The following is a 26,646-nucleotide window of genomic DNA, read 5'->3' as shown; positions in this document are numbered from 1 at the left end:
GGTGCTGAGTCAGGTGAGTGGGTAGGCTGAAGACAAGTCATCTCTTGGCATTCATGAGAAGCAATCGCCTTAGCTGTTCCATGTGAGGCTATCTTAGGATTGGTTTTGGGGGTGGGAGACAGGATGCAATGATTCTCATGGATGTTATGTTGTCACACTCCCTGGCTGGGTGAGCTCTTTGCTCTCCAGCACACATGTGATGGAAGGGATGGCAGCCACCCATGCCCCCTGCAGTGGCTGGTTTCCAAGAATGTCCCGGGCCCCTGGCCTCACTTGAACCACATAGGCCTAATGCTTTCCACCAGGGTAGGGGGTGCTGCCCTTCCCCTTTCCAGTCTGAGTCCCCGAACTCTCCTACATCAGCTCATCAATCTCCCCTCAGGCCAGCCACTCAGGTGAGTGGAGTCTGACCTGCTGATCTCCTTCTTAGCCCAGACTGCTAAGGTACTGCATGCTCTAGGCCTGGCCCTGTCTGTCATCCTCTGTGGCAGCAGCAGTAGCAGACAACACTATGAGCCTGGTGCTAGGGCAGACCTGGTCCAGGAGGAGTAAAGACTGAACTTCAATCTCCAGGAAGCTCACAGTCTGGATGCTTAAATGCACAGCAGAACAGGGGGACTGAGAGACAACATGTTTAGACAAAGTGAGTTCTAAAAATCAAATCCAAAAGACAGATACACTGATGCTTCTCTTAAAAACAAACAAACAAAAAAAAAAGATCATCTTAAGTCACACATTTTTCTATTATAGGGACTTGAGATTTCATCCCTGGTTCCAATGGGCTCTGCCTCAAGTCTTTGGGCAGGCATCTCTGATCCCTGGGCTCTGCCAACAGTTTGGGCAAACCCACAAGGATGAAAGCCACTGTGAGCCTTATGTTCAGAGAGTCCTTAGTGCACCAGGTGTCGTTCCTGACCCCTAGCTGAAAGATGTCAGTCTGGCACCCTCATGGATGAACCTGGTATTCTGGTCTCCATCTCTGTTCCCATTCTGCTACAGTGATGCCCCTGACAGGGAAGTCTGAGTGCTTAAAAAAGTGAGCAGATGAAAGAATACAAGCAGTTCAAGACCAAGGTCTGCAGATCTGCAAAGGGTGCATTCTTCCAGGCACTTCTACAGCCCTTTTCAAACAGATAGTCTCATGAGGCTAGGTGGCTGGAACACAGGATTCCCTGACTAAGACTTTTAGGGCCCGAGAGGTGAATATTTCACACTCTCCCCAGCCCTGAACACAAATCAGTGGGGAAAAGGCCATTTCAAACCAAAACTTCCTTCTTGAAAGGGTATGCCCTGTTAAAAACCTGGGAGGTTTCTGGATGTTAAAAGGTGGTCCTGGCCAGGCGCGGTGGCTCACGCCTGTAATCCCAGCACTTTGGGAGGCCGAGGCAGGTGGATCACGAGGTCAGGATCCGAGACCAGCCTGGCCAAGATGGTGAAACCCCGTCTCTACTAAAAATACAAAAATTAGTCGGGCACGGTGGTGCACACCTGTAGTCCCAGCTACTCACTCAGGAGGCTGAGGCAGGAGAATCACTTGAACCCGGCAGGCGGAGGTTGCAGTGAGCTGAGAGCACTCCAGCTTGGGCAACAGAGCAAGACGTCATCTCAAAAAAAAAAAAAAAAAAGGTGGTCTTGGGGAGGAATTTAGGGAAAGGGCACTGGGAAGACTGGAATTGCTCAGCACAGCAGAGGAGAATCTGGCTTCCCAGAGTCTATCAAGGAAGGAAGGATGAGGTGCAGAGATGGGAAGGGAGGAACAGGAGGAAGCCAGATTAGATGGCAATGGGCTAGGGAGCGTGGTGGGATCTTGTGGCCATTGAGAAATCCCCGGGTGGTAAGACAGCCAAAATAACTTTTCAGAACATTTCAGAAATGTGTTCTTAAATTGTTTGCTGTGTGATGTAATCTCTCCCCTGTGACCCACAAACCTTTATTAAAAGTTTTACTACATGTTACAGCCTTATTTTGTAGTTGTTTAGCATGGGGTGGGGGTTGAAAGGAGAAGCGGCTGAATTGACCCCAGGAGCTACAGAAACAGTCACAAGACCAGAATAGTGAATAAAATGCTAGACAAGGCAAAAAAACTAGAGCCAGAGGTGACCATGAAAATCCAAGTCCTCCCAGTAATGGACTTTCCACAGGACATGGTAATTGGAGCCAATGTCATTTGAATCTCAAAGGACAAGCTACCTCAGCTGACACTAGGATACAAGCAGGCTTTGCCTCTCCAGCTGAACTAAGCCTTGCAAAACATAAAATGCGTCACATGTCCTTTTGCCAGCAGGGCCTTAGCACAGGCACTGCACATAGTAGGCCCAGTAAAAGGGTGTGAACGGTCCATGAATGCCCTGGATGCCCACTGAGAGCTGGAAGGGTCTAATGCTTTGGTGGAGCAAGGACCGGAAGGCCATTCTGGCTGGGGACTTCTCCATCAGCTCTCCTGGTCTCCACCCTCATACCCATCAGCCCTATCCCAATGAGGGTTTTGTAAACAGGCAAGGCCCAGTCGGAGATGGTGGTGGAGGAAGTCACAAAGCGTTGTGCAGAAACCAGACTACTCTGAGTCAGTTCTGCCCCCTATGAAGTCAAAGAGACAGGCACTGCCCCTTGGGAAGGAGCTTTAATCCAAAGGGCCTGGGGCTGGGCCAGTGAGTGAGTGGGCTGTCTCGAGCCCCGGACTTTTCCTAGGAATGGCTGTAGGATGTGTCGTGTGGGGCTCTGGTCTTTGCTCCCAAACACCCCTTTCATGCGCCTCTGAGGCCTTGCCAGGAACCCCGCAGCCCAAAGACCCTCCGTTCCGCAGCATCGTTGCATGAACCTCGCGCTGCTCCCAGGGCTGATGGTGCCACCTGGTGGCACAGAGGGTCCTGCTCACCCCGGGAACTTCGCTCTCGAGCGGGAGAGGAGCGGCTTCTGTGGCCCAGCCCAGCGTGGTGACGTCACGACAGAGCGGCGTTTCTCCCCGCCTCTTCCCCCTCCCGGGAGCTGCCAGTACTTGACGTGGCGTCACCGCCCTCTACCCTCGCTTTGCGTGCGTGTTTGCGTACAGCGGAGGTGGCGGCGCGGGCAGGTCGGAGCTCGGAGCTGCTGCTTCTGGTTCTCTTGTGGCCGCCGTCGCTGTCCGGCTGCCTTGGGCTGCCGAACAGACAAGGCGTGGGCCACAGCACCTCAGAAGCCGACGCAGCTCGACGCAGGGGCCGGCAGGAGGGTGGGCGATCGCGTGTCGGAGGGCGCCGCGCGGGCAGGCGGGCGGGCGCCAGAGGGGGAAAGAGGCGGGGGCGGCGGGTCAGCCGCTGGCCGGGCCGGCCGGGGGATGTCGATGCCTGACGCGATGCCGCTGCCCGGGGTCGGGGAGGAGCTGAAGCAGGCCAAGGAGATCGAGGACGCCGAGAAGTACTCCTTCATGGCCACCGTCACCAAGGCGCCCAAGAAGGTGCGGGGGCTCTGGGTGGCGGCGGGGGCTCGGGCTCCGGCCTCGCGGAAGGGACGCGAGCAAGCCCGGGCTCTGGCTAGTTTGGGACTTCTGGGGGTGACTGGGGACGGCGGAGGTGATGTAGGGGGTGGCGGCTGTGCGGCCCCAGGCCTCTCCCGGGCTGAAAGGCCGCCTCTGACCTCGCTTTCCTTTGTCCCTCGGCCCAAGTCCTCCGGGATCGTTTTGAAACCCGACAGGGCCAGGCCTTAAATTTGCGACTGACTTTTCCTGGATGAAGGGCCTCGAAGACGAGAGTGGGAGGGGGTGAACCAACTCAGCTGACCCTTGTGACCAGTCCGGGGGCATGGGGTGTACAGAGAATCTCCCTTCAGGTGAGTGGGTAAATCTGGCAGAACTTCCGTCAAATCTTTGGGAGCAGTGGCCGGTTTATCCAACAACTGCGTGATAGCTGGGAGGCAAGAGAAAAGAATGCGTGAAGCTAGCTCTGATATACAGGTGAAAGCAATGAGGGTAACATGAAATTGAAAATCTATGATTTTCACTTTCTACAGCCTTCCAATTACTTCGAAATATGTAAGAAATTGACATTTGGAGGTTGGTGACAGCAGACACTGTCATGGATACAGGTGGATCCTAGAGTCATGTGAATAGATCACTTAGGCATCCCTGGAGAAAGGAGCTTGGGTGGGTTGGAGTAGTGGGTGGTAAGGGAAGATTGCTCACTCTTGACTGTACTTTTGAGGCAGAACAAGTTTGATCTATTGTGCTGTAGGTTGACTCAAAGGACACCCTTCGAATTCTCTCATAAATGGCAACCTTTGGAGATTTTAGTCTGACTAGCTCTCCGAGTGGTGGAATTGGGATCCTTATTGCTTTCTGATCATTTACTGCCAACCACATCTTGATTTTCCATACACCTGGCCCCCAGTTAGCAGTAGACCAGAGAACCTTTACAAAGAGGTGACCTTCCTGAAGCCAGTGAGAACCCAGATAAATGTCTTCTTTCTTTATAAAGACAGAGTCTTACAAAGCTGTCTCTGCCTGCATCCAGTGTTTAATGGGATGCAGGGCTGAACAAAGCAAGGGCTGCAGGAATAGTTAAGTCCTTGAGGCTTCAACTGGTTAAGCTGTCTTAAGTGGGAGAGATGGCTCTTTTTTTTTTTAAGTGAATTAACCTGCCACTCCAGAAATCAAATGCAAGATTAAAAAAGACGAGTCGCCATTGTGTGCTTTCGCTGTTTTCTCACAAAATTAAGAATTTAATTCCTTTAAAAGATTGTGGAAGATTCCTTGACTCTAAGGCATCTGATTAACTTTAGTGCTGAGAGTTCAGTTGACTGCTTTGTTGGGACAATGACCCTTTGCAATCTGCACTATTCTTTGGAGAAACAGTCACAGTCCTTATAAGCAGAATGATTGAGGGTGGGACCTTAGATGAGTTAGAGGAAAGAATGGGAAAGCCCTAATACCTGAATTTCCCAGACTCTGGCATCTTTGCTGTTACTTGCCTTTATGTTAGTAAATCTGTATTCTTGAAAGTACCACTGTTGATAAGACAAAGTCTATATCGTAGATTGTAAAAACTCATTAAGGCAGGGATTCTTGTTCACTTTTGTATCCAGTGTGCCTAGCTTTGTACCCAGCATATAGTAGGTACTCAAATATTAATTGCTCACCTGGCTAACTAGTAACTGAGATGTCCATGTGGCCACCTACCATGAATAACTATCCCTTTTCCTCTCTTCTTCCCAGGAGGAATATTACTAACGTGTATTATTGTCAGTCCAAGTGCTGATGATTTTAGACTTATATTGCATTAGCTAAAAGAAGCAGGCTCTGCCAGGAATGTGGGAAGACCCTGTTTTAAGTTTCCATTTGCCAGTAAATGTGCCCCACCGTGTTTCTTATTAATCTTTCTCTTCTAAGTTTTATTGTTTAGCATTTACGTAGTACTTTGTAATAAAGTGTTTTATGATGACTAATTACCCTTTCCCTAGTGATGATAAAAGACATTTATTTAGTTAATGGATCAGTTGAGGACTAGTCAAGGTCACATAGCAAGTCCTAGGCAATCTGTTTTTCAGAACTGCTGAATTGAACATTATGACTTAAGTCACTTTTGTACCTCTGCCATGTGTTGATAACGTGAAAGCATGGGAAAAGTAAGAGGGAAAAAAGTAACTTGGCATGGTACTTAATGGTGTGAGAAAAAGACCTCTTCAAATGGTGCAGTCCTTCACCTATGAGAATTCTACCCTGGCTCTAGACCAGTAATCCTTGGATTATTCTGAAGCCCTGAGGCCCCTCAGGAATTGAGGATGTTCTTGATGCCAGAGGATATAGGTTACTTCAGGGTGACCTTGATGGTCCTCAGTTAGATCAGATCCCAGTGTCACTTTCTGGTCAGCTTTTATTCATTTTGTTTGCTTTGTTTGAGACAGAGTCAGCTTTTATTCATTTTGTTTGCTTTGTTTGAGATAGAGTGGATGTCCATCAATTAAAAGCATAAATATCTAGGTTCTTCAACTATAATCATGACTTACTCAGTTTTGTATGCCAAGGTCTATCACACTGCTATGAACAAAATAGGACTTGTTGGTTTGATTGAAGATTTGAGATGTCTGGGTGTCGAGAAGTCAACTAAGGGGATATGACCTTGAGCAAATTAATTAGCTTTTGTACCTGCATCTCCTCATCTGCCAAATAAGTGCCTATTTTTTTGGAACAGGTGGAGATAGGGGCATGTTGGGGAGTTAAGATAGCAAGTGTAATTTTTAAAAAGTCTATTCGTATATTTATATTCTTTCTTCAATGGGCATTTGAAGTGGCTTATAACACAGAACATATATGTGATATAAAAGGAAGTAAAAACTATAGAAAGAATGAAAAAAATATTGTTAACCTCGAGGGCTAAGATAGTTGATGAGGTTGATCACATGCAACTTTAAACTTTTAGCAGCCAGAGGATAAAAAGAATCATAGTTACAGTCTCCTTAGCAGGCATGGGAAATAATACATGTCAATTCCTCAAGAGGACAACTTTTCCTGAGACAGAGTTCTAAAATAATTTTTCACGGGACTGTCTTAATAGCTGTAGTATAATTCACATTGTAAGGCTTGTTCACGACTGTCACTGGTGATTTCAGATGGTATGGCTAGGAAAATTTGAGGTAAGAAAAGGAATCCTTGAGTTTTAAGAGTTAAGTGTACCACAACTGAAGAAGATCCTTGTTTAATGTTGGCAGTTATCAGTCAAACCAAGTAAGTAATCTAGTTCCCCATAACCACTGGTTATTTATCCCTCTTTTGCTGCTACTTTGTGTAACAGGAGTGGTAACTGTCCTTGGACCTTTGGAAATTGACACTGTGTCAAGTTGATTCTTTTTTCATAGTGTAAACCCAAATCTCCAACTTGTTGGAGAGCTCTTACAATAAGCATGTTTCTCTGGAAGGCCTATCAGAACATTTGCTGTTCTCTGAACTTCTGAACATTAAAGGCACTCTCCAGAGTGATCCATTAAACATTTTGACCTAGGATCTGTGGAGTCAGACCCATCAGCAAAATGTGGGGAAGGAGAAGAGCACAGAAGAAACTACTTTTGTTTATAGAATATTCTTTATTTGAATGAAGCTATGTGCCACTAATTCATCAAAAGGGTCAGCTGAGACTTAGGAAGCACACCAAATAGAGCTCCAATGGGTACAGCTTGGGTGTTAACCCGATAGGTAAAATCCAGGTTTCTCCTTTTGTCATCAGAGTTATCTTACGGTTAATTTTTGGTGTAGTTGTATAGAATTTACACCAGGACTTGTCAGAATCACTGAAAGGAGATTTCATAGGTTGGCATTTCCTATCTTCACATCATTAGTATCTCTTGATTCTCCTTAGAGTGGCTGCTGTTTTAGTAGCAGTCTTTAAAACAGGAGTTGGGGTGTAAGAAGATCCTCTTTTTAAGATTTCTCCACAGGTATTGATTACATCTCTTTTTCTTGTTTGGTTTAGTTAGTTACACTCTAGTTTCCAAATTACTTTGTTCCAAGTTCCTTTAGACATTTAGCTTGTAACAGAAATCTGTTAGAAGATTTCTAGATCAGTAGTTGTCTAGATCTTTTGCTGCCAAGGTTACAAATGTATACCTTTTCTTTTATCAGGAGTGTGTCATTTGGATCCAGAGTGTTTTACCCAATATAATATTCTTTTTTAAAATTTATTTTTATTTTTTATAGAGATGGGGAAATCCCTGTGTTGCCCAGGCTTGTCTTGAACTCCTGGGCTCAAGCGATCTTCCCACCTCAGCCTCCTGAAGTGCTGGGATTACAGGCAAGAGCTACCACGCCCACCCCAATATAGTATTCTTGGAAAGTTGTCTATAAAGGATATTTTGATACATGGAATCATGCAGGTCTTTAGTTGCCTGTGACTCCTAGCGAGTGTACTCTGCCACTCCAAGTAGTTAATGATCTGTAAATAAGCACTTTAATGCCCTCTTGGGGTTGTTTTAAAGGAACTGGCGAGTAAAGGAGAATCATTTATACATACCTGTTTCTCAAGTTTGGGAATGTGAGTATTGCATTTTTATAAAGAATGTCAACCCTGATTATACTGGACACATTTTATTATAATTTAGAACTGAATAGTAATTCAGAACACATGCTAATGAGGTGCGTCAGAAGCATTCCTGTCATGAGAAGGGCAACCTATGTGCATAGACCAGAGTTTTTTCTAGCCTGAAATCTGAGAATCTCCAGTTGAAGACAAATTCTTACCACAAATTTTCCTTTTGATTATTGTCAGTACTATCAGTGCCTATTGTGTAGTAAGCAGTTAATAAAAATTCACACAGAATTGCAGTTGCCTTTCCTTTTCTGATTCCATATTTTCCTTTGACTCACTCAAGTAGTTCTTTTGTCCCACTGTTGCTTGGCTGTTACATAAGACGCCTTTAACTTCCCGTTTCTGTTCCTAAAACTGTGAGTAGTAGTACAACATAAGGTAAGCACTGATTTTTGGAGTCAGTTTTACCTTTAGTCTCTACCATCTAATAGTTGTGGGACATTCAATAAGTGACGTCCTTTTCTCATCTGTAAAATGGGGAACAATGATAGTGCTACCTATATAGATGGTTGAGAGGGTTAGCATTTAGTAAATAGTAATTAGTGGGGTTTTTTTTGTACCTAGAGTGACCATATATCCTGGTTTGCCTGGCGCAATTCTGGTTTATACCTGTTATCCTAGCATGCAGTCCAAGGAGTGCCTCCGTAGCTCTGAAAGTTACCCTGGTTTATGTGGCCACCCTATTTATAACTCTCTGGATGATGCAACACGATAGTGCAAATGAGAGCCTAATTTTGAAATGTTAAACAGCCAAAACAAAGAAGTTTCTATTGGAATGTCTTTTCAATAAGAAAATTTTTTTTCTGACAAAAGTGTTATTTTATATAGAGCTTACAGCTACTGAACCCCAAAACATTTTGTTAACTACAGGGTTGGGGTGTGTAGACAGAGATCTTAGAGCTTTTGATGGAGTTGAGATGTCCTCTACCTTACCATTCCCCATTCATCCCCCGTAATACATAATGCACTTATAGAATGTGGGTATTTGTCAGACACTGGGCCAGTCTCAGTCCAGGAGTTTATTTCCTTAAACTTCAGGTGTTTGGGGTTTTCCTAAACTAGAATCCTTGAATTACATGAAATAATTGCAAAGACTTCTGAACTGTGACTTTATCATTTTAGGTATGTACTCCAGCACCCCCGCCCCCATCCCTGCAGGTACTGTTTTCTCATTGCTCTTAACAGCCTGCTTCTAATTATGTATAACTGATTTTCTCCTGTAGAAATGTGTGGCCTTTGCTGCATGCCACTCATAGAACTAGAGTGGAGCATCCATGCCTTTGTTGAGAGACTCAGACTGCTTTCATTTTTGTTTCTATCTCTGTTTAATTTTTCTAAAGGATTTAGCCTGGTGCCTTAATCTCAGAATGTAGATAATGATTGATACTGCTTATCAGTATACATTAGGGGGCTTAATCATTCACTACCCAAATGGAACACAAAGTAAAAAGTTTAATGAACTATTGGTAAAAGGTAGTATTTGGAAATCTGGGGTAGAGATTGGAAAAGTACTTTTGAGAACCACAGGTACAAGACTCTCCAAGCATGCTCCTGCTTCTTACCATAAAAGCCCCAACGCCTCCGCTAATGCGCCTGTGTACTTAACCTGTGGGGCTTAATGGGCTTAACATGTTCTTCTCTACCAGCCCAAGCCAGTTCACTTGTTTTAAAGTGGACAGCCTGTACTCAGTTGTGTGATGGAAATGGGGCATATTAAACAGGAGGGGTCTGGGACTGCTCTCTGTTCCATGCTGTTCATCTTGGACCTGCCTCAGGCTTACTTCTTCACAATTTGAGGAACTGCTCAGCAAGAGCACACCCTATTGTTGACATGTTTTTCTTTTCTCTCCGGAACCTGCGAGTGTACGATGGCATTAGTGGAATCCCTCTGAGCCTGTGTGCCAAGGAAAATGCTAATGTGCTGATCCACAATGATGCGTGGCTCAGTGTGAACTACGTAGTAAATTTGTGAGTGACAGAGTAAAGGGGCAAGAGGCTGGAGGAGATGAGTATAACCATCTTTCATTCACTTAGACTTCCTGAATGAAGCCGTTCATACTGAGTTTTGAGCAATGAGAGGATTTTGGAAGTTATGTTTTTAATAAATGGCTCCAACTCTTCTAGTACTTACTAATTGTATTAAGGTGAACCTTTGGGACATAGGTTTCCATATGCATAATGGGAAGTACTTTGTCCCTTTTCCCCCAAGACTGGTTTGACCTCACGTCAAAGCTTTTGGGCCATGACCTGTTTCCTTTGTGGTTCCAGAAATCTGGGGGGGGGGAAGAAAAGAGAGAGAGAGACCTATCATAAAAGTTAATAGGACAGGCTGGGCACAGTGGCTCATGCCTGTAATCCCAGCACTTTGGGAGGCCGAGGCAGGAGGATCACAAGGTCAGGAGATCGAGACCATCATGGCCAACATGGTGAAACCCCATCTCTACTAAAAACACACAAAAACTTAGCTGGGTGTGGCAGCACACACCTGTAGTCCCAGCTACCCGGGAGGCTGAGGCAGGAGAATCGCTTGAACCCAGGAGGTGGAGGTTGCAGTGAGCCAAGATCACACCACTGTACTCCAGCCTGGCAACAGAGCAAGACTCCGTCTCAAAAAAAAAAAAAAAAAAAAAGTTAAAGGACAGAGATTCTGATCTGCCCTCTTTGACCAGACCCACCCCTTCTCCTTTCTCAAAGACTTTAAGGAAAAGACTTCAGGTTCTTATGACGGTTAGCTTTATTTTGGGGATGTAGAAAATAGAGATTCACTTCGAATTTTCAAAATGCACATCCCCATCTTTGTTTCTAATTTTAGAAGAGAGGTCAGTAAGTAGACAGATTTGTGTAGAAGATAGAGAATTGGAATATGCTTCTCTTTTGCCTATTTGAGGGAATGCTCTTGAGAATCACTGGATTAGAGACTGTAGAACAATGGTTCTTACTCTTTGAGTCAGAGGTCCTTTTAAGAGTTTAATGAAAATCCTGGTTCTTTCCTCAGGAAAATTCAGGAGCACAAAAATATGCGTATTCTGTTAGAGGATTTATGGGACTTCTGAAACTCATGGATCCTGGGTTTTAAAGTCCTGATGTAGAAGGCCAGGCCTCCAAGCCACAGCATCTCTTTTCATTACAAGTCCACAAACTGCTAAGAGATTAAGTTTCCAGCCTGCAGTTTGTCCTTATGGCTTGGAACAAAGCTGAGGTTGTTGGCATTGTCAGCTCCCTCTTTGGGATGCTCCTCAGCTTCCCAAAAGACTCATTATAAGTGCCTTGAGAGTTCAGCTCAGGAACTTAACACACATTCAAACCGGCATTTTGGCCACTTTGGGGAATTTTTGGTATTATCTCAACTCTACTGCTCTTCATATGAAATGCAGATGCCCCTGAAGCTCCGGAGCTGATTCCATAGGAGTGTTTGAAATAGTAGCTCACATAGTAGATTATCAAAACTAAACAAAATAATTTGCTTCTGTATGTCTCTCAAAAATAGGTTTGATTTCAATGTAGTACTTCCCAAACTATTATATTTTAAGGACTGACCTGATATTTGAATTTTACTCATCATTTGACTTTTCTAGATGGAATATGTTGAGGGCAAAGACCGTATCTCACACATATTTATATAGTACCTGGCACATAATACTGTCAATAAATGTTTATTGAATAAAATAATGTGAGATAATCATTCCTAGGAGAAAGTAAGTTGGACTTATGTGGTGGCTTTGACTCACTTTCCCTTTCAGTTGGCTGGGGTGATTTTTCTAACTTAGAGCCCTCTCACATAGGTATAAGGAAGTACCAAGAACTGCAGGTGAGAAATTGATGAGAATTTCCAACTTAATAGATCCCTTTATAATGCCAGAAATAGGAGGTCAGGGAGAAGACATCTGAATATATGCCTCCAGCTTCTTAGCCCAGTGGCAGTGGGCATAGGGATATCCTTAGACAATAAAGGGGAAGGTAACTTGAATTTCTCACCATTGAAACAACTTTTAAACCCTTAGCATTAGGGAGACTCTGCCCAAAGTTGAAACTGGTATCCTGGTTTATACATGCTCTTGATTTAAAGAACAGGGAGGCTTTCACATAGGGTGTTTGAGGTTTGGGGATTAGCGATGAGTTGAATAGTTTGATTTTGGAAAGTACATTGGAACTCTGAAAGTAATAAACAACAGCTCCGCCCGGCAGTGATGAGCAAACTTCTGGTTCTTACTCTGCAACCCTGGCTGTCCCTTCTGAGTCAAAGGCTGAGTTTGATGCTCAAAAGCTATACATGCCCTTCTCTCTTTGAAACACACCTTCTTTAGAATTACAGTCTTCTGGGAACTGGGCCAATGCTTATCCTATCCAGAAGCTCAGGCTCTAGTTGGCACTACATTTTGTGTGTTCTGTTTCACTTCAAGTGTATAACTTAGGCAAGATTCAGGGGAAAGGGAGACCTTCAGAATTTTGCTGTTTTGTGTTGTTTGTTTGTTTGTTTGAGATGGATTTTTCGCTCTTGTCGCCCAGGCTGGAGTGTGATGGCACGATCTCAGCTCACTGCAATCTCCACCTCCCGGGTTCAAGCAATTCTCCTGCCTCAGCCTCCCAAGTAGCTGGGATTACAGGCATGTGCCACCACACCTGGCTAATTTTTTTTTTTTGGGTGTTTTTTTTTGTTTGTTTTTTGTTTTTTTTTTTAGTAGAGATGGGATTTCATCATGTTGGTTAGGGTGGTCTCGAACTCCTGACCTCAGGTGATCCACCCGCCATGGCCTCCCAAAGTGTTGGGATTACAGGCATGAGCCACTGCACCCGGCGAATTTTGCTATTTTGGAAGTTGAAATAGGTGCTTCCTAGAGATAGCAGATGTATCCAGTTGCTTTGGTAACTAATTCAGTTTCCTATGGGTGGCCAGGTGGTATCCCACTTATTATTCAATACTTGAGGGTTCAGTGCCCAGCTTCTGAGCACCAGCTTTCTTAGCAAGCAAGACATGAAGATTCCCAGTGTTCATTTATGAGAAGTAGCCCAGCTGGCTTGTCATGCTGGACTAGATGAATTGTGAATGTTAATTATATTGATAATACAGTGGCCTTGGTAACAGACTTGTAGCTGCTGTAGAATCTGTTTACTTCAGGTTTGTAACAGAAAAGAGACCAAGCTGGTTGGGAACATGGTGTTCTCAGTGTAATAAGATGTATTGTAAGTCCAAGGAAAATGCATCTTGGTGGGGCTGACCTTATTGCACCCCTTCCCCAAGATTTCCCGGAGAGAAACATTATTCTGGGGATAGTTTCTGTTCTTGTTTGCCAATCAATAATGAATTGAGGTTGGCAAAGGCTGGGTTTTTAGTGGAAGTGGGGTAAAGCATGTTTACAAATCATAAAGTTTAGAAGGAGAACACCTGTGTTAAGCACCTTATTTCTCTACCTAGTTGATAATTAGGAGGGGATGGTTGATGAGATTAGTTTCGGCCCTTGCATTCAGGAGGTGGAGCCCCTCCTATTTGGGGAGCAGGGGGTTCATAATTCTGTACATTCTTACTCCGCAGTGAGGGGATTAGCTGAGCACTGGGCATGTCTGGAATGAGAGCACTTTGCCAATTTTTACTGAATTTGGACCAAACTAATAAAAATACAATCTTGGTCTTCCTCAGACAGTCTCTTTGTCGTGTTCTCCTAACCCCTAGGATCCATCTGATGGATTGTCTGTTCCTAACAGATGGAGTTGGTATTAAAGGTAGATTCTCTACTTCCTTTGCCTTATTGTTTTATTTCTGAACAAGGCATATCTAATGCATTTGTTCCCTGTATTGGAAGTTGCTTTATCAAGAGCCTGGTAAACTCAGTGTACTTGTGTTTCCTTTTCAGATCCTGCTTAGATTATTTCTTAGATCAGCACTTCTCATTCTGTGGAAGGAGAAGAAGGTATCAGTCACATAGAGAGCTTTTTCGCAATAACTCATTACCTGGCTCTAAACTAGAGCTGTGTAATCAGAATGGGGGAGGAGCTGAGAGTAAGAGAACAGATGGAGAATGGGTTGGCATTTTGAAACAGCTTCACCAGATAAACTTGAAATCTCCCAGATTTAGAACCATTCTTTTAGATTATCTAGCAAGACTGGCCAACATTGTTTGGAAATCTAATATTGAGATGGTAATGGCCCAGGCACGGTGGCTCACGCCTGTAATCCCAACACTTTGGGAGGCCAAGGCAGGCAGATCACCTCAGGTCAGGAGTTTGAGACCAGCCTGGCTAACATCTCTACTAAAAATACAAAAATTAGCTGGGTGTGGTAGCAGGTGCCTGTAGTCCCAGCTACACAGAAGGCTGAGGCAGGAAAATCGCTTGAACCCATGGGGCGGAGCAGGTTGCAGTGAGCCGAGATGGCATGACTACACTCCAGCCTGGGCAACAGAGCAAGACTATGTCTCAAAAAAGAAAAAAAGATGGTAATGCAGCTACCAACTCTCCGGGATGATTTTGATCACGAGGAGAAATCTTGGTCCTCCCTCATGTGAAAGGTCCTGAAAATAGTCTACCGTTGCTCTTTTTCTCCACATATTCAGAGTAAACCATGACCAGGAATCATGTAGCCCCATCTGCTCAGGGTGCAGCGTCCCAGGGCCTGTGCTAGGCACTTAGGGTGCATCAGTGAACAAAACAAAGATTCATACTCTGTAGAGCTGACATTCTTGTGAGGTTATTATTTGGATCATTTAAGTCCAGTGAAGTGGTTCTTAACCATTGGGGGTTTGGAACCCTCTGAGAGATGTGTACGTATTCCAGCAAAATGCACACAGTCGTGTGTCACTTAACAAGGGGGATACATTCTGTAAACTGTGCCCTTAGGCGATTTTGTTGTTGTGCAAACATCAGAGAGACTTTAAATGACTGGCAACGCAGTAGGTTTGTTACACCAGCATCACCACAAACATGTGAGTAATGCACTGCACTACGGTGTCACCAGGCGATAGGAATTTTTCAGCTCTATCATATTCTTATGGAACCACCACTGTATATGTGGTCCATCATTGACCAACCTTCATTACACAGCACAGGACCTTATAAGGGGGAATTGGCAGCCTGAAACCCATCCATGGACCCAGGGCTAAGAACCTAGAAGACTTGTCTAGATTTGAGGATGTGGTGATTGGGATAAAGCCAGGCCCTGAATTGGGTGTTTGGAACCATTATCTCCTCGCCAGACTGGGTTGTAGTTTCTTGATCTGTACAGCCAAAGCAGTATGTAAACAACTCAAGGATATCACTAGAAAAAGAGGGAATGGCTAAGCCTTCTCTAAGCTAAAGAGTCTATGTTTTATGTGAAATGCTAAGAATGATTCTGAGTCTGTTCTCCCTCTTACCCTAGTTTCTAGTTGGCTGGGCTTCTGGTGCTCAATAGATTAAAAGTCAAGTCAGAATAAGAATTTCCCTAATGTGCTAATTTATGTTATGAATTCCTAGACTGAGAGTGATAGTAAAGTTATAAAGATCATGAGGACATTTTAGTGAAATTCTGGCTTCAAAAACATAGAAAGTGACAGGAGTTGAAGGGCTGATGAAATAGCCAGAGTAGAGATTAGAGAAAGACGACAGGAAGAAAAGGAGGGCAGAACTCAGACAGTCGACTAAGCTGGTGAGCCAGTAGCCAGGAGAGCAGCTTTCTCCTTAAGCCAAAGTGAGCAGATCTGAGACTCATGCAGAAAAATACTCCTTTTTGGTCTTGAAGGGGTCTGTCACTGTTGCTTTGTTACCAAATAGTACCCGGGATAAAAAGCGGGATGGCAGATAAGGGTTTGCCTTAACATTTATACCAACGTTAATATATCTCTGTTGCTGGAAAAGTTGGTGTTAAACTTGAAAGAATGGCCAAACCCTGCCTGAGGGTTAGTGCAGTGTGTAACGCGTACTGCAGAAACATGAATGAAATGGGACACTGGGAGAGAGAATTATGTAGAAAGACACAGCCGGATTTAGAGGTTGGAGCACATAGAGTCCTGTGCCAGTTCCACCTTTACCTTCCTGAAATCTGATCTTTAGTATAACCACAGGTCAAGACCTCTTTACTTTAGGTTGATCTTTACAGGGATATCTAAGGGAGACTTTCCATATGCACACTGGAAGATAGCTGAATAAGGGCTGTGTTCAGGCTAAACTTGTATAAACTCATCTCATTAGAGAACAGAGCCCACAGTCCTCCCCAGAGGAGTGAGGAGGCTCTCTAGATGGTTCCAGTTATAACTGCTTTCCAGCATATGGAAAAACTGTTCTGCTATGAAACCTTCCAACCAGCTACTCACATAAAGACATTTCATTGTTTGCTCAGTGATGCATTAAAGCTGAGGCTGCCTAAGCTAGAGAATATAATCACATACCAATTATCTTTATTTTTTATTTTTAAAGAAGCCCTTTAAAATAACCAAAAGAATTTCACACCTCACTTCCTGGGACTGGGACTGTTTTGCAGTTGTATTCAGCTTATGAAGTTATATAGTTAAAACTTGCTACTAAGTTTTCGGAAAAATTATTCTTAAAAATTATAATTAAAAATTCTTATTCTTGGGCCAGGTGTGGTGGCTCTTGCCTGTAATGCTAGCACTTTGGGAGGCCAAAGCAGGAGGATCCCCTGAGCCCAGGAGTTTGAGGTCAGCCTGGGCAACACAAGGAGACCCTGTCTCTAAAAAATAAAAATAAAATAAATAAAAATTATTTTTTTTTGAGACGGAGTTTCACTCATTCGCCCAGGCTGGAGTGCAGTGGTGTGATCTCACCTCACTGCAACCTCCGTCCCCTGGGTTCAAGCAATCCTCTTGCCTCAGCCTCCTGAGTAGCTGGGATTATAGGTGCCTACCACCACACCTGGCTAATTTTTGTATTTTTAGTACAGATGAGGTTTCGCCATGTTGGCCAGGCTGGTCTCGAACTTCTGACCTCAGGTGATCCACCCACCTTGGCCTCCCAAAGTGCTAGGATTACAGGTGTGGGCCACCGAGCCTGGCCATAAAAATTCTTAAGTGGAAAATTTTCTCCGTTCATTAATTGAGTATTTGATTTTTTTTCAGCTTTATTAAGGTATAATTGACAAGTGAAAACTGTATGTATTTGGACCAGGAGTGATGGCTCATGCCTTTGGGAGGCTGAGGTGGGAACATTGCTCAAGGCGAAGAGTTCAAGACTAGCTAGGGCAACATAGTGAAATCCCCATCTTTTACAAAAAAGAAAAAAAAGATTAGCTGGGCACGGTGGCACATGACTGTTACCCTAGCCACTCAGGAGGCTGAGGCTGGATGATTGCTTGAGCCCAGAATTTGGGGTTGCAGTGAGCTATGATCCTGCCACTTTACTTTAGTCTTGGTGACAGTGAGACTCTGTCTCTTTAAAAAAAAAAAAAAAGTATTCAAGGTGTACAGTGTGATATTTTGATGTATACATTGTGAAATTATTACCACAGTCAAGCTAGTTAATATATCCATCACCTCATAGTTACTTTGTGTATATGTGTGTGTATTGTATGTGATGAGAATACTTAGGATCTACTCTTAGCAAATTTCTAGTATACAATGTTATTGTTAACTGTAGTCACTGTGCTATTCACTAACTCTCCAGAACTTATTTATCTTATAACTCCAAACTGTACCCTTTAACCAACATTTCCTCGTTTCTTCCACCTTCCTGACTCCTGGTAAGAACCTTCTGCTTTTTGCTTCCATGAGTTTGGCTTTTTTAGATTGCACATAAAAGTGAGATTATTTAATTGATTACTTTAAATAAATATCTACCATAACTATGAAACCAAGATTCAGTAATCACATATCATGTTACTTAAATCCAGAATACTTCAATAAAAATAATAGCCTTACAAGAACTTTTGTTAGTCGTAGTAGTCAGAAAGGTGGTACCAGAAAGTAGAAATACATCAATGGTAAAATTTTTTTTTTTTTTTTAACCTGAGGTCTTCAAATTTAATACAACCTTTTTTTTTTTTTTTTTTTGGAGACAGGGTCTTGCTCTGTTGCTCTGGAGTACACTGGCACAGTCACAGCTCACTGCAGCCTCGACCTCCCAGGCTTGGTTTATAAATGTGAGCCACTGCACCTGGCCAAATATAACTCTTTTTCTGTTGGTGGAATTCAGCTGTGCTAGATCTTTTAGACATAAGACTTGGAAAGGGTGCTTTTTGAGTGGCACACCACAGATGAGAAAGGAACCTAATGGAATGTTTTTAGTTTAAAAGAAATTATCTGATTGTGCTAAGTGTTCATGTGTGGAAGAAATATTCCTCCAGCACCATTCAGCACAGGATAAACCTCTTCAAAAAGCACATTTAAAGTATATTCTCTGTTGCATGTTTTAGAATATGGTAACTTCTCATGAAATAACCAGCGAATTTCCCCAGTGACCAAAAGAGGAAAAAGAAAAAATCAGTGGCCAATTTGACCATACTAAACTAAAAATTTTGCTTAAACACAGGTGGAAATGATACAAATAGGGAATTCTGAATTAATTTCTTTTGTCCTAGTAAAGTAGTCTAGATTAGATTGCCCATACATTCTCCTCCTTACTCCATCCCCAAAAGACAATGGAAGTGTATTCTAGAATGGAACATTTTGTTACCACAGTGTTTGGGCTCTGCTATTACTGGGCTCTCCTCACCCTTTCCATATCTATGGAGCAGTACTTCTCAATGGCAATTTGTTGGCAACGTAAAAACATTACATTTCTTTGCATCATTTTACTTTTCTGAAAATTAATAAAGGTTTTTGGAACTTAAAGAATTATTTTCCTTTACCAGTGCTTACAAATCTTTATCTGGTATTATAAGCTCAGAAAGCTTATAGTGCAACAGTAGACCACTCCAAGGTAAACTGACCCCTTGGAAATAAAGGGGAAAGCTGCTGTTTCCCCAGGCTATTCCAGAAGAAGGAAAATAGAACTGGGCTTATGGGTGTTTTTTGTTTTTGTTCTTTTTTTTTTTTTGCATTTTGCTTTTTAAACCTCAGTGTTGGTAGCAAATTGCCTTAAGCAAGTCACTTAGCCCCAACCCCTGTTCTGTTTTCTCATTTGTGAAGCATAGATGCAACATTGAAAGGATTCTAGAATGTTTTGAAAATACAAACCCTCTGTAAACTGTAAGCCACAGGTGTTGAGGCAAAGCACTTAAAGTCATATAAATCTAGGCATTCAGGATCTTGGTGTCCACCCTACTAGTAAGTGGGATTTCAAACTTCCTGTACAATCAACTTTAAGTAAAAATCTTCATGTAGTGCTATCAGGTGGTGTTACCAGTGATGCTTGTTCTTTGTATGCCAAGAGTTCAACAAAAATGGTTTGTAAAATATTTAGATCAGTGATATTCTAGCAGTGATATATATTGACAAAATTTGCCAATATTTTCCTATACAAAATTAATTTTTTTTTTTTTTTGAGACGGAGTCTCGCTCTGTCGCCCAGGCGGGAGTGCAGTGGCATGATCTCAGCTCACTGCAACCTCCGCCTCCCAGGTTCAAGCGATTCTCCTGCCTCAGCCTCCTGAGTAGCTGGGACTACAGGCACACGCCACCACGCCCAGCTAATTTTTGTAATTTTAGTAGAGATGGGTTTCACCGTATTGGTCAGGCTGGTCTCAAACTCCTGACCTTAGGTGATCCACCCTGCTCGACCTCCCAAAGTGCTGGGATTACAGGTGTGAGCCACCACACCCCGCCTTGACAGCTTTTTATTTCCCTGAGCCTATACTAGTTGGTTCTTATACCCTATGAACCAATACAAAATGATTCCCAAGTGAAAAAAACAAGGTGCAGACTATATTAACATGCTACCTTTTGAGTAAGGCAGGGAAAATAGTACGTATTTGCTTCCCACACTCCTAAAAAGAAACATAAAAAGGATAAACCAGAAACCAATGAAAATGGGGAGGGACACGTAGAGTATCAGGGCTAGGAATAGCAGTGAAACTTCTCTGAGTGTACCTTTTAAAGTTTTGAGACATGTAAATGTTTTATATGTCAAAATCAAAGAGAAAAAAGGAAAGCTTTAAGTTCTTACAAACACAAAGGAATGAACCCAACTAAAATATAAAATCTTAACCTAATATATCAAATTGATTACTCAGTCACGCAGAAAATAGTACTTTGATTATATATCTTTATGAAATATATTCTGAGGATGAGAAGAACTTCAATGAAACCTTGACACGTCACTCAGTAAATTTTGGTGCGTAATAACATTAGTCTTGTCATTTTGAAACTTTTGTATGCATTATAGAATAAACAAACATTAGAGACAAGACATACAATAGGAAAATTAGACATTTTTTTAAAAAGGTAATACTAAATCTGAAGTAGAAATATCAATATGAACTCATAAGTAAAAGGATTGATTTCTCTCTCTACCAGAAGAACCTAGGAGTAGTGCATCTCTAATAGCAATTATCACACCTCTTACTCCAGGTATTAGCTTCTAAATACTACTCCCTTCTAAAAGAAAGGCTCCTGAGAGAAATGGTTGATTCCAGGTTTGGAGAAGAGGAAGAACAAGGTGAGCCTGGTATATCTTCTTTTGTCAAAAAGAGTGGAAAGACTGTAATGGAATCATGTCAAAGGACAGAAGAGCCAGCTTGAAGGAGGCTCCCACTGGCCCAATTTGAGACAATATGAGTATTCAGTGCAATTAATGTATAATTAAGTGTAATCTGTTAAATACATAAAAATCTGAATGACAAAGGGAGAAGATTTTTCTTTACAAAAGAATGCCAGCTAATGTGGAAGGATTGATACAAAAATAGAAGTTGCGATTCTATAACCTTCCCAATATAATTGGTTCAGGCAAGGATTATTAACAGATGGTGAAGTCATTAGGGAATAGGATATTAACATGATGAAAAAAGTATCGCCCTACAAATTAACTTTTACTTGCAAAAGAGAAAATGTACCTTTCAAAGAAGAGATCTGATATTCTCACTTTAACCAGGACTCAATCTTAGCATTGCTAATAGTGGAACAACCCGACATGTGCCTCCTGATAATGATGCAAGGTGAAATATACTACATAATGCAGGAAATATTCTTGCCAGAATTTTAACCTTTTTCAAATAAAACCTCAGAACTGAACTTCCAGTTTATAGGAAGGAAACCCTCTGAAAAATTCAAAACATGAGTGATTTTATAAGACAATTAGTCTGGATTCCTCAAAGAAAAGTCAGTATCACAAGGGGGTGGGAGACATTGGAGAGACTGTTCTAGATTAGCAGAGGCTAAAGGAACCTAACAACCAACTGCATTTAATGAACCTTGAATCCGTGCTGGGTTGGCAGGGTTGAGGAGACTGTTGGGATATAAATAAATATTCTTGAGAAAATTGGGGAAATTTGAATATAATCTGGACAGTCTGGATATATGAATATATAGAATAATTGTTAATATTAAGTGTGATATGTCATCATGGTTCTGTAGGAGAATATTCTTATTCTTAGAAGATACATTCTGAACAATTTATTGGTAATGTTCATGTTTGCAACCTTTATTTTTACAGGACCATGCGAAAGTATGCATGTGTATGTGTATATATAGAGAGAGAGAAAAAACCTGTTATGGAAAACGGAAAGATTTATTCTGGGTGGAGAGTACAGGTGTTTATTATACTATGCTTTTGAATTTTTTATGTGCTGAAAATGATTATAATAAAGTTGGAAAAGTAAAGTACAATAATGGTGCTAGGGAGTGGGGATGGAGGGTAGGGGGTGGGAGAGGAGACTTTAATGTTGTCACTAAAGTAGTGGGTATGTTCCAGGAACCAAGATTTCTTCAGTCACCTGTACTGATTTTTTTTTTTAAACCTAGAATTGATGATAAATCAATATCGGGAGAAACAGAGATGACTGGCATGTGTTTATATAATATTGGTGGTGGGACTGAGAAAAGAGAAGTATGGACAGGTCAGGCAACTAGGTAGGTAGTAGATAGCTAAATAGGCATTGAAACAGTCTGGGTGTGTGTTACATTCTGTTGCAAATTGTGGTGTTCAAAAGATTGGGAAGCCCTTTTCTGTCCTACTTACTGCCTTTTTTCTAACCTCTTATTTTTACTTCTAGTTGGCAGTTGCAGGCCTCGATTACTCATTGACTGGAGCACTTTAGGAGATAATAGTGAAGTGAAGTCAGTGAAGTGTTTAGTCTTACAGGAAGAGACGGGAGTAGCTCACAAGGGTCAAACTACTCTGGCAGAGTTTTTCAAGCTGTGTGTTCCTTACCTTTTAAGTGACTCAGCAGTTTGGGGCCTGGTATTGCCTCACCTCTTCTCACTGCGAGCATTGACAGAAGATCTAGTTGAGTCCTACTTTGAAAGGAGTATTGCTTCTGACTGTGGAATTGGATTCTAGCTGTGTGTGTGTTATATCCTGTTACTGTTGAGACACAGAGGCGGGAGTGGGGGGGGAAGATATGTGCTGAGATTAGTCAGCCTGCCCTCCCTCTCCCCCAAGAAACTCAGGCCCCATCTGGGGAGAGTGAGAACTTAAGAAACTTGAGACAGGGAAGGAGAGCAGGGAGCAGCCAAAACCTGCTAAGTCTCAGAAGACTGGTTTCTGCACAAGGGAATGGAAGAAGTGACTGGAGGTGGCTGTGGATCCAACTGTGGCCTGAGATTGATTCCCTTGAGATAAGTTGTTTTCTGGTGGGTGTGTCTGGGAGCATTGTGTTGGGAAGGGAATTCCTTTCTTTGGGAAACACTTTTTTTTTTTACTTGCAGTGAAAGGTATTCAGACTTGTGTATTTCTTGTACCAAGGAGTGGGTGTTTATTGATAACTGTTTCTTTGGGTTCCTCTGAAGTGGGAATCAGACTGGTAAATATCAAGAAAAACTGGGCATGGTGGTGTGGGCCTATAGTCCTAGCCACTCAGGAGGTGGGAAGATTGTTTGAGCCCAGCAGTTTGCAGCCAGCCTGGCAAACATAGTGAGACCCTGTCTCTTTAAAAAGAGAGAGAACGTAAGGAAGTAAAGGTGTTACACCTGTTTTGGCTGTCTGCCATATTCTCTTCCTTTCCTCCGAAAAAGGAGTGGGTGAGGGTAGAATCTGTAGAAGAAAAAATAATTTAACCAGAAAATATGTGTGAAAGAGGGATTAGAAAAGATGTAGGAATCTTGAAAAGTGTTCTGACACACTATGCTTAGTAATGATGATCTTGTTAAAATATCTAGTTTTTTATTGTTACTTTTTTTTTGCTCAGTTGCTAAGAAATATGCTGACCATAATTTCTAAATAGAAAAATCTCTACACACAATATGCTAGGACAGACAATGGGACAAAATATATAAATTTAGGAATGTCCCAGAGAATCAGTAGTGTACCAAAAGAGGGATCCTAGCCCTTCAAATAATTCTCTGCAGTAAGAAAGACTGCTCTGCTCACTTCTACATTACACTTTCTTAATGATTTGTTTTCCTAGTAATTGCTGTTTATCTTTGAATCTAGTTCTTGACACTTAGGAAGAAACCTTTTTGAGGAAATTAAAAGCTGTTAGATTGGTATTTGAAATAACGAATTTGACAAGATGTCTACAATATCCAGATAAGGCTGTGAAGACTATAATATCTGGCATGTTCCTCATGGAGCAGTGAAATTCCATGCCAAAGCCACTTACATTACTATACTGTGGGTCAAAACATGTCTACAGATTTTAAGGGACTGTGTTTCCTTGCATAGAACTTTCCTGGAGTAGCGCTGGATACTTAGTTGGTGCCTAGCAAGTGTGATGACTAAAGAATATAATGCATCACAGATATTATCCTGATCACCATTTCTTGGCTAAAATGTTGTAGTGGAATTCTGGTAGCTGTTAATTCTTTCTCATTCAGGAGATAGCAGGCAAAATTGGGTGGGCCCTGGGAAGGAGTGTAGCTGGGCTATTTAACATCTGAGAATATAGGATGTGTGTTTATGAAAGTAAACTCAGCTTCTAATGGTAAAAAAAAAAATCAATTAGGATCAACTAAAGGAATAGCATACAATTTTTCTTCTCTTGAGGTATGTAACTTTTTTGGATTGTCTCTGATCCCCTTCTCTTGGTAAGGTCTGCACAATTCTTTCAGCTCACTTTGTCAGCAGACTTCCCACTAGGTATTGCATATACCCCAAATTATTCGTTTGGTAGAGCTTTTCTTTACCATTCTCAGTATCACATGGAAGAAAGTCAACCATTGTACCTGCTAAGCTATTTGAAGAGGTGCTTTAAATAGCATGTTAAACTGGCCTGATATTTAATTGGGTTTTTAAGACACAGCAAGTAGACTTCTGTATTTGGGTGTGCTATTTGAAGAATGGGTCAATCTGACCTTCTAGCCTTTCATAAATATGCTCTTAGTGTAAGAATGGAACACTGGTATGCTTGTTCAGTTGTGGGTAAGGCTGTTTATGGGGTGGTGAGTACTCAAGCATAACATCATTCTTTAACATAAGACTTTTTACTTAAAGATACTTTCTGCATTTCAGCCACTTTATTTCCTTTCCATTCCTTCTCTTCCCAATCCTACTTTTTATTTAGGTGTAGTATTCCTTGTAGATGTAGATTTGAAGAAAGGTGAAAGCACAGTAATTAAGACTTAATGTTTGGAAGAAATTATGATGATAGGAATTAATAGAAACAGAACAACTTTGTAGTCTTCCTTTTCGTCTTACCCAGATTATCATATTTGCCTTAAATGAGTGAGTCCAACCCAATCAGAAGGCTGTTGTTGAGATCTGGAGAGAAAACTTGTGATATCCAAAAGTTGCTTTTGGCAGCAGTGTTTATATTTACAGTGTGAGGGTGAACAATGCTCCAGGAGATACTTCACCAAGAGAAAACAGAGCTACTAGCTGTGAAGATAATCAGTGGAGCTAGCAGGTCTGGAGGAAACTGGCAGAGCAGATGTATTCCACAGCATCAGTTGTAACACACATTCTCTTCAGGCTGTAATTTGGGGTGGAAGAAAAGACCAGGTTTTCATGCATCTTTGTATTGCTGGGACACCTTATAAGTGGTGAGAATGTCAAACAGCTGCAAGAATACACAGTCCATTCATCCTTGCCATGGCTTGGGTTAATTACATTCTACCGTACCCACTTCAAATATGGACCATATTCATTATTTGAGAGATGGGGAGGTAGGGGCACTGCACTGGTTAGTAAGCTGCTAAGCTGCTTGCAACACAGTCCAGTATTTTTAGATGGGAAAGATTTTGCTTAGCTTTAGGCTACTGATGAGCTTTATTAATATAAGGGGAAATTATGACTATTCAGTTTTTAAGTTGCTGAAGAAACACATTTCTCTCTTGCCACAGCCACCTTTCTATATAAAAAACTGCAAGTGTTACTGCAGTTCCCTCCCCCACCCTCACCCTCCATGTACCTGGTATCTGGGAACATGCCCAGAACCCTTTGAAAAAAGGCGAACAGGGGAAGGAATCATAGCAGAGGGGAGAGTAGCTTCCAAATAGAATAGGCTGCATATGCCAGCAGCAGGGAGGCTGGTGGAGGAAGGGCTGCCTCTGGAGAGTGTTAAGAGGGGTTGATGGTCTCTTGACTGTGTATTTTTTTCCATCATCAAAATAACAGCATATTGAGTTGGAAGTCATTACCTTGGTCCTGGATTAATTTCTTCAGTAAAACTGGCTTTACTGACTGTAGAAATCAGTTTCCAATTTGTTTATATTAGCTGCTTATGCCTAGGCTGCCCGCTTAAACCTGATTGCTGCACTGCAATCTGGTGCTCCCCTAGCTGAAGGGTACATGTGAAAGAGGAGGGGAAGCTTTTGCAGCTGTAACTAATGGGTAGTTTACTGTTCCTGGCTTTAAAGTGGCTGTAACCATGTTGCCAGTATTATACAGAGAAGATTTTAATCTGTAGTCATTTACATTTCCAGAGTATTTGCTAAAGACTTAGCTTAATGGATTCTCCAAGGGAACCTTTTCAGATTTAGTCAGATCGTGAACAGAATCTCAGTTCACATACTCAAACCATCCTGCTTATTTCAGGGGTGAAGTTTATTTTATTTTGAAGAAAGGGTTTATCGGAGTTTAAACAGGAGTTTGGGAGGAAGGTTTAAACCATGTAATAAAAGTGTTAACACACTTTATAAATCTATAAATAATATCAATTGCAAGCTATTTGCTATTGATTAGAGCCAGTTTTATTCTTCAAAGAATTATCTAGTTCTGGCTTATTTCATTTAAGGAAGTTTGTTTTTTGGGGTTTTTTTTTTTTTTGAGACAGAGTCTCACTCTGTCACCCAGGCTGGAGTGCAGTGGCACGATCTCGGCTCACTGCAACCACCACCTCCCGGGTTCAAGCAATTCCCTGCCTCAGGCTCCCAAGTAGCTGGGACTACAGGCACCCGCCACCAAGCCCAGCTAATTTTTATATTTTTAGTAGAGACGGGGCTTCACCGTCTTGGCCACTCTGGTCTCCATCTCCTGACCTCGTGATCTACCCACCTTGGCCTCCCAAAGTGTTGGGATTACAGGCGTGAGCCACCGCACCTGGCCCATTTAAGGAAGTTTTTAATACAAAGTTTACCAAGTCATTATTTTCTCCTTCCTTCAGATTAGTCCTAATGAGTTAGAATTTACTATAGTGTATGTG

General features: G+C 42.2%; 1 protein-coding gene across 2 annotated transcripts in view; it reads left to right on the top strand.

Moving 5' to 3' along the window:
• Positions 1-3,023: 3,023 nt before the first annotated feature.
• Positions 3,024-26,646, top strand: part of AHCYL1 (adenosylhomocysteinase like 1) — a 38,959-nt gene continuing 15,336 nt past the window's right edge. Inside the window, exon 1 of one of the 2 annotated variants that reach the window (XM_019014220.3) lies at positions 3,024-3,433. In XM_019014220.3, the coding sequence (XP_018869765.1) occupies positions 3,314-3,433 (120 nt within the window). In that variant the 5' untranslated portion in view covers positions 3,024-3,313. Of the gene's footprint in view, positions 3,434-22,550; positions 22,700-26,646 lie in introns of those variants that run through there. The other variant, XM_019014277.3, reaches the window with a different exon arrangement.

This window comes from Gorilla gorilla, chromosome 1 (assembly GCF_029281585.2).
Source record: "Gorilla gorilla gorilla isolate KB3781 chromosome 1, NHGRI_mGorGor1-v2.1_pri, whole genome shotgun sequence".
NCBI classification, from domain to species: domain Eukaryota; kingdom Metazoa; phylum Chordata; class Mammalia; order Primates; family Hominidae; genus Gorilla; species Gorilla gorilla.
The sequence above is the reverse complement of the archived record's forward strand: the minus strand, read 5'-3'. Positions and strand labels throughout refer to the sequence as shown.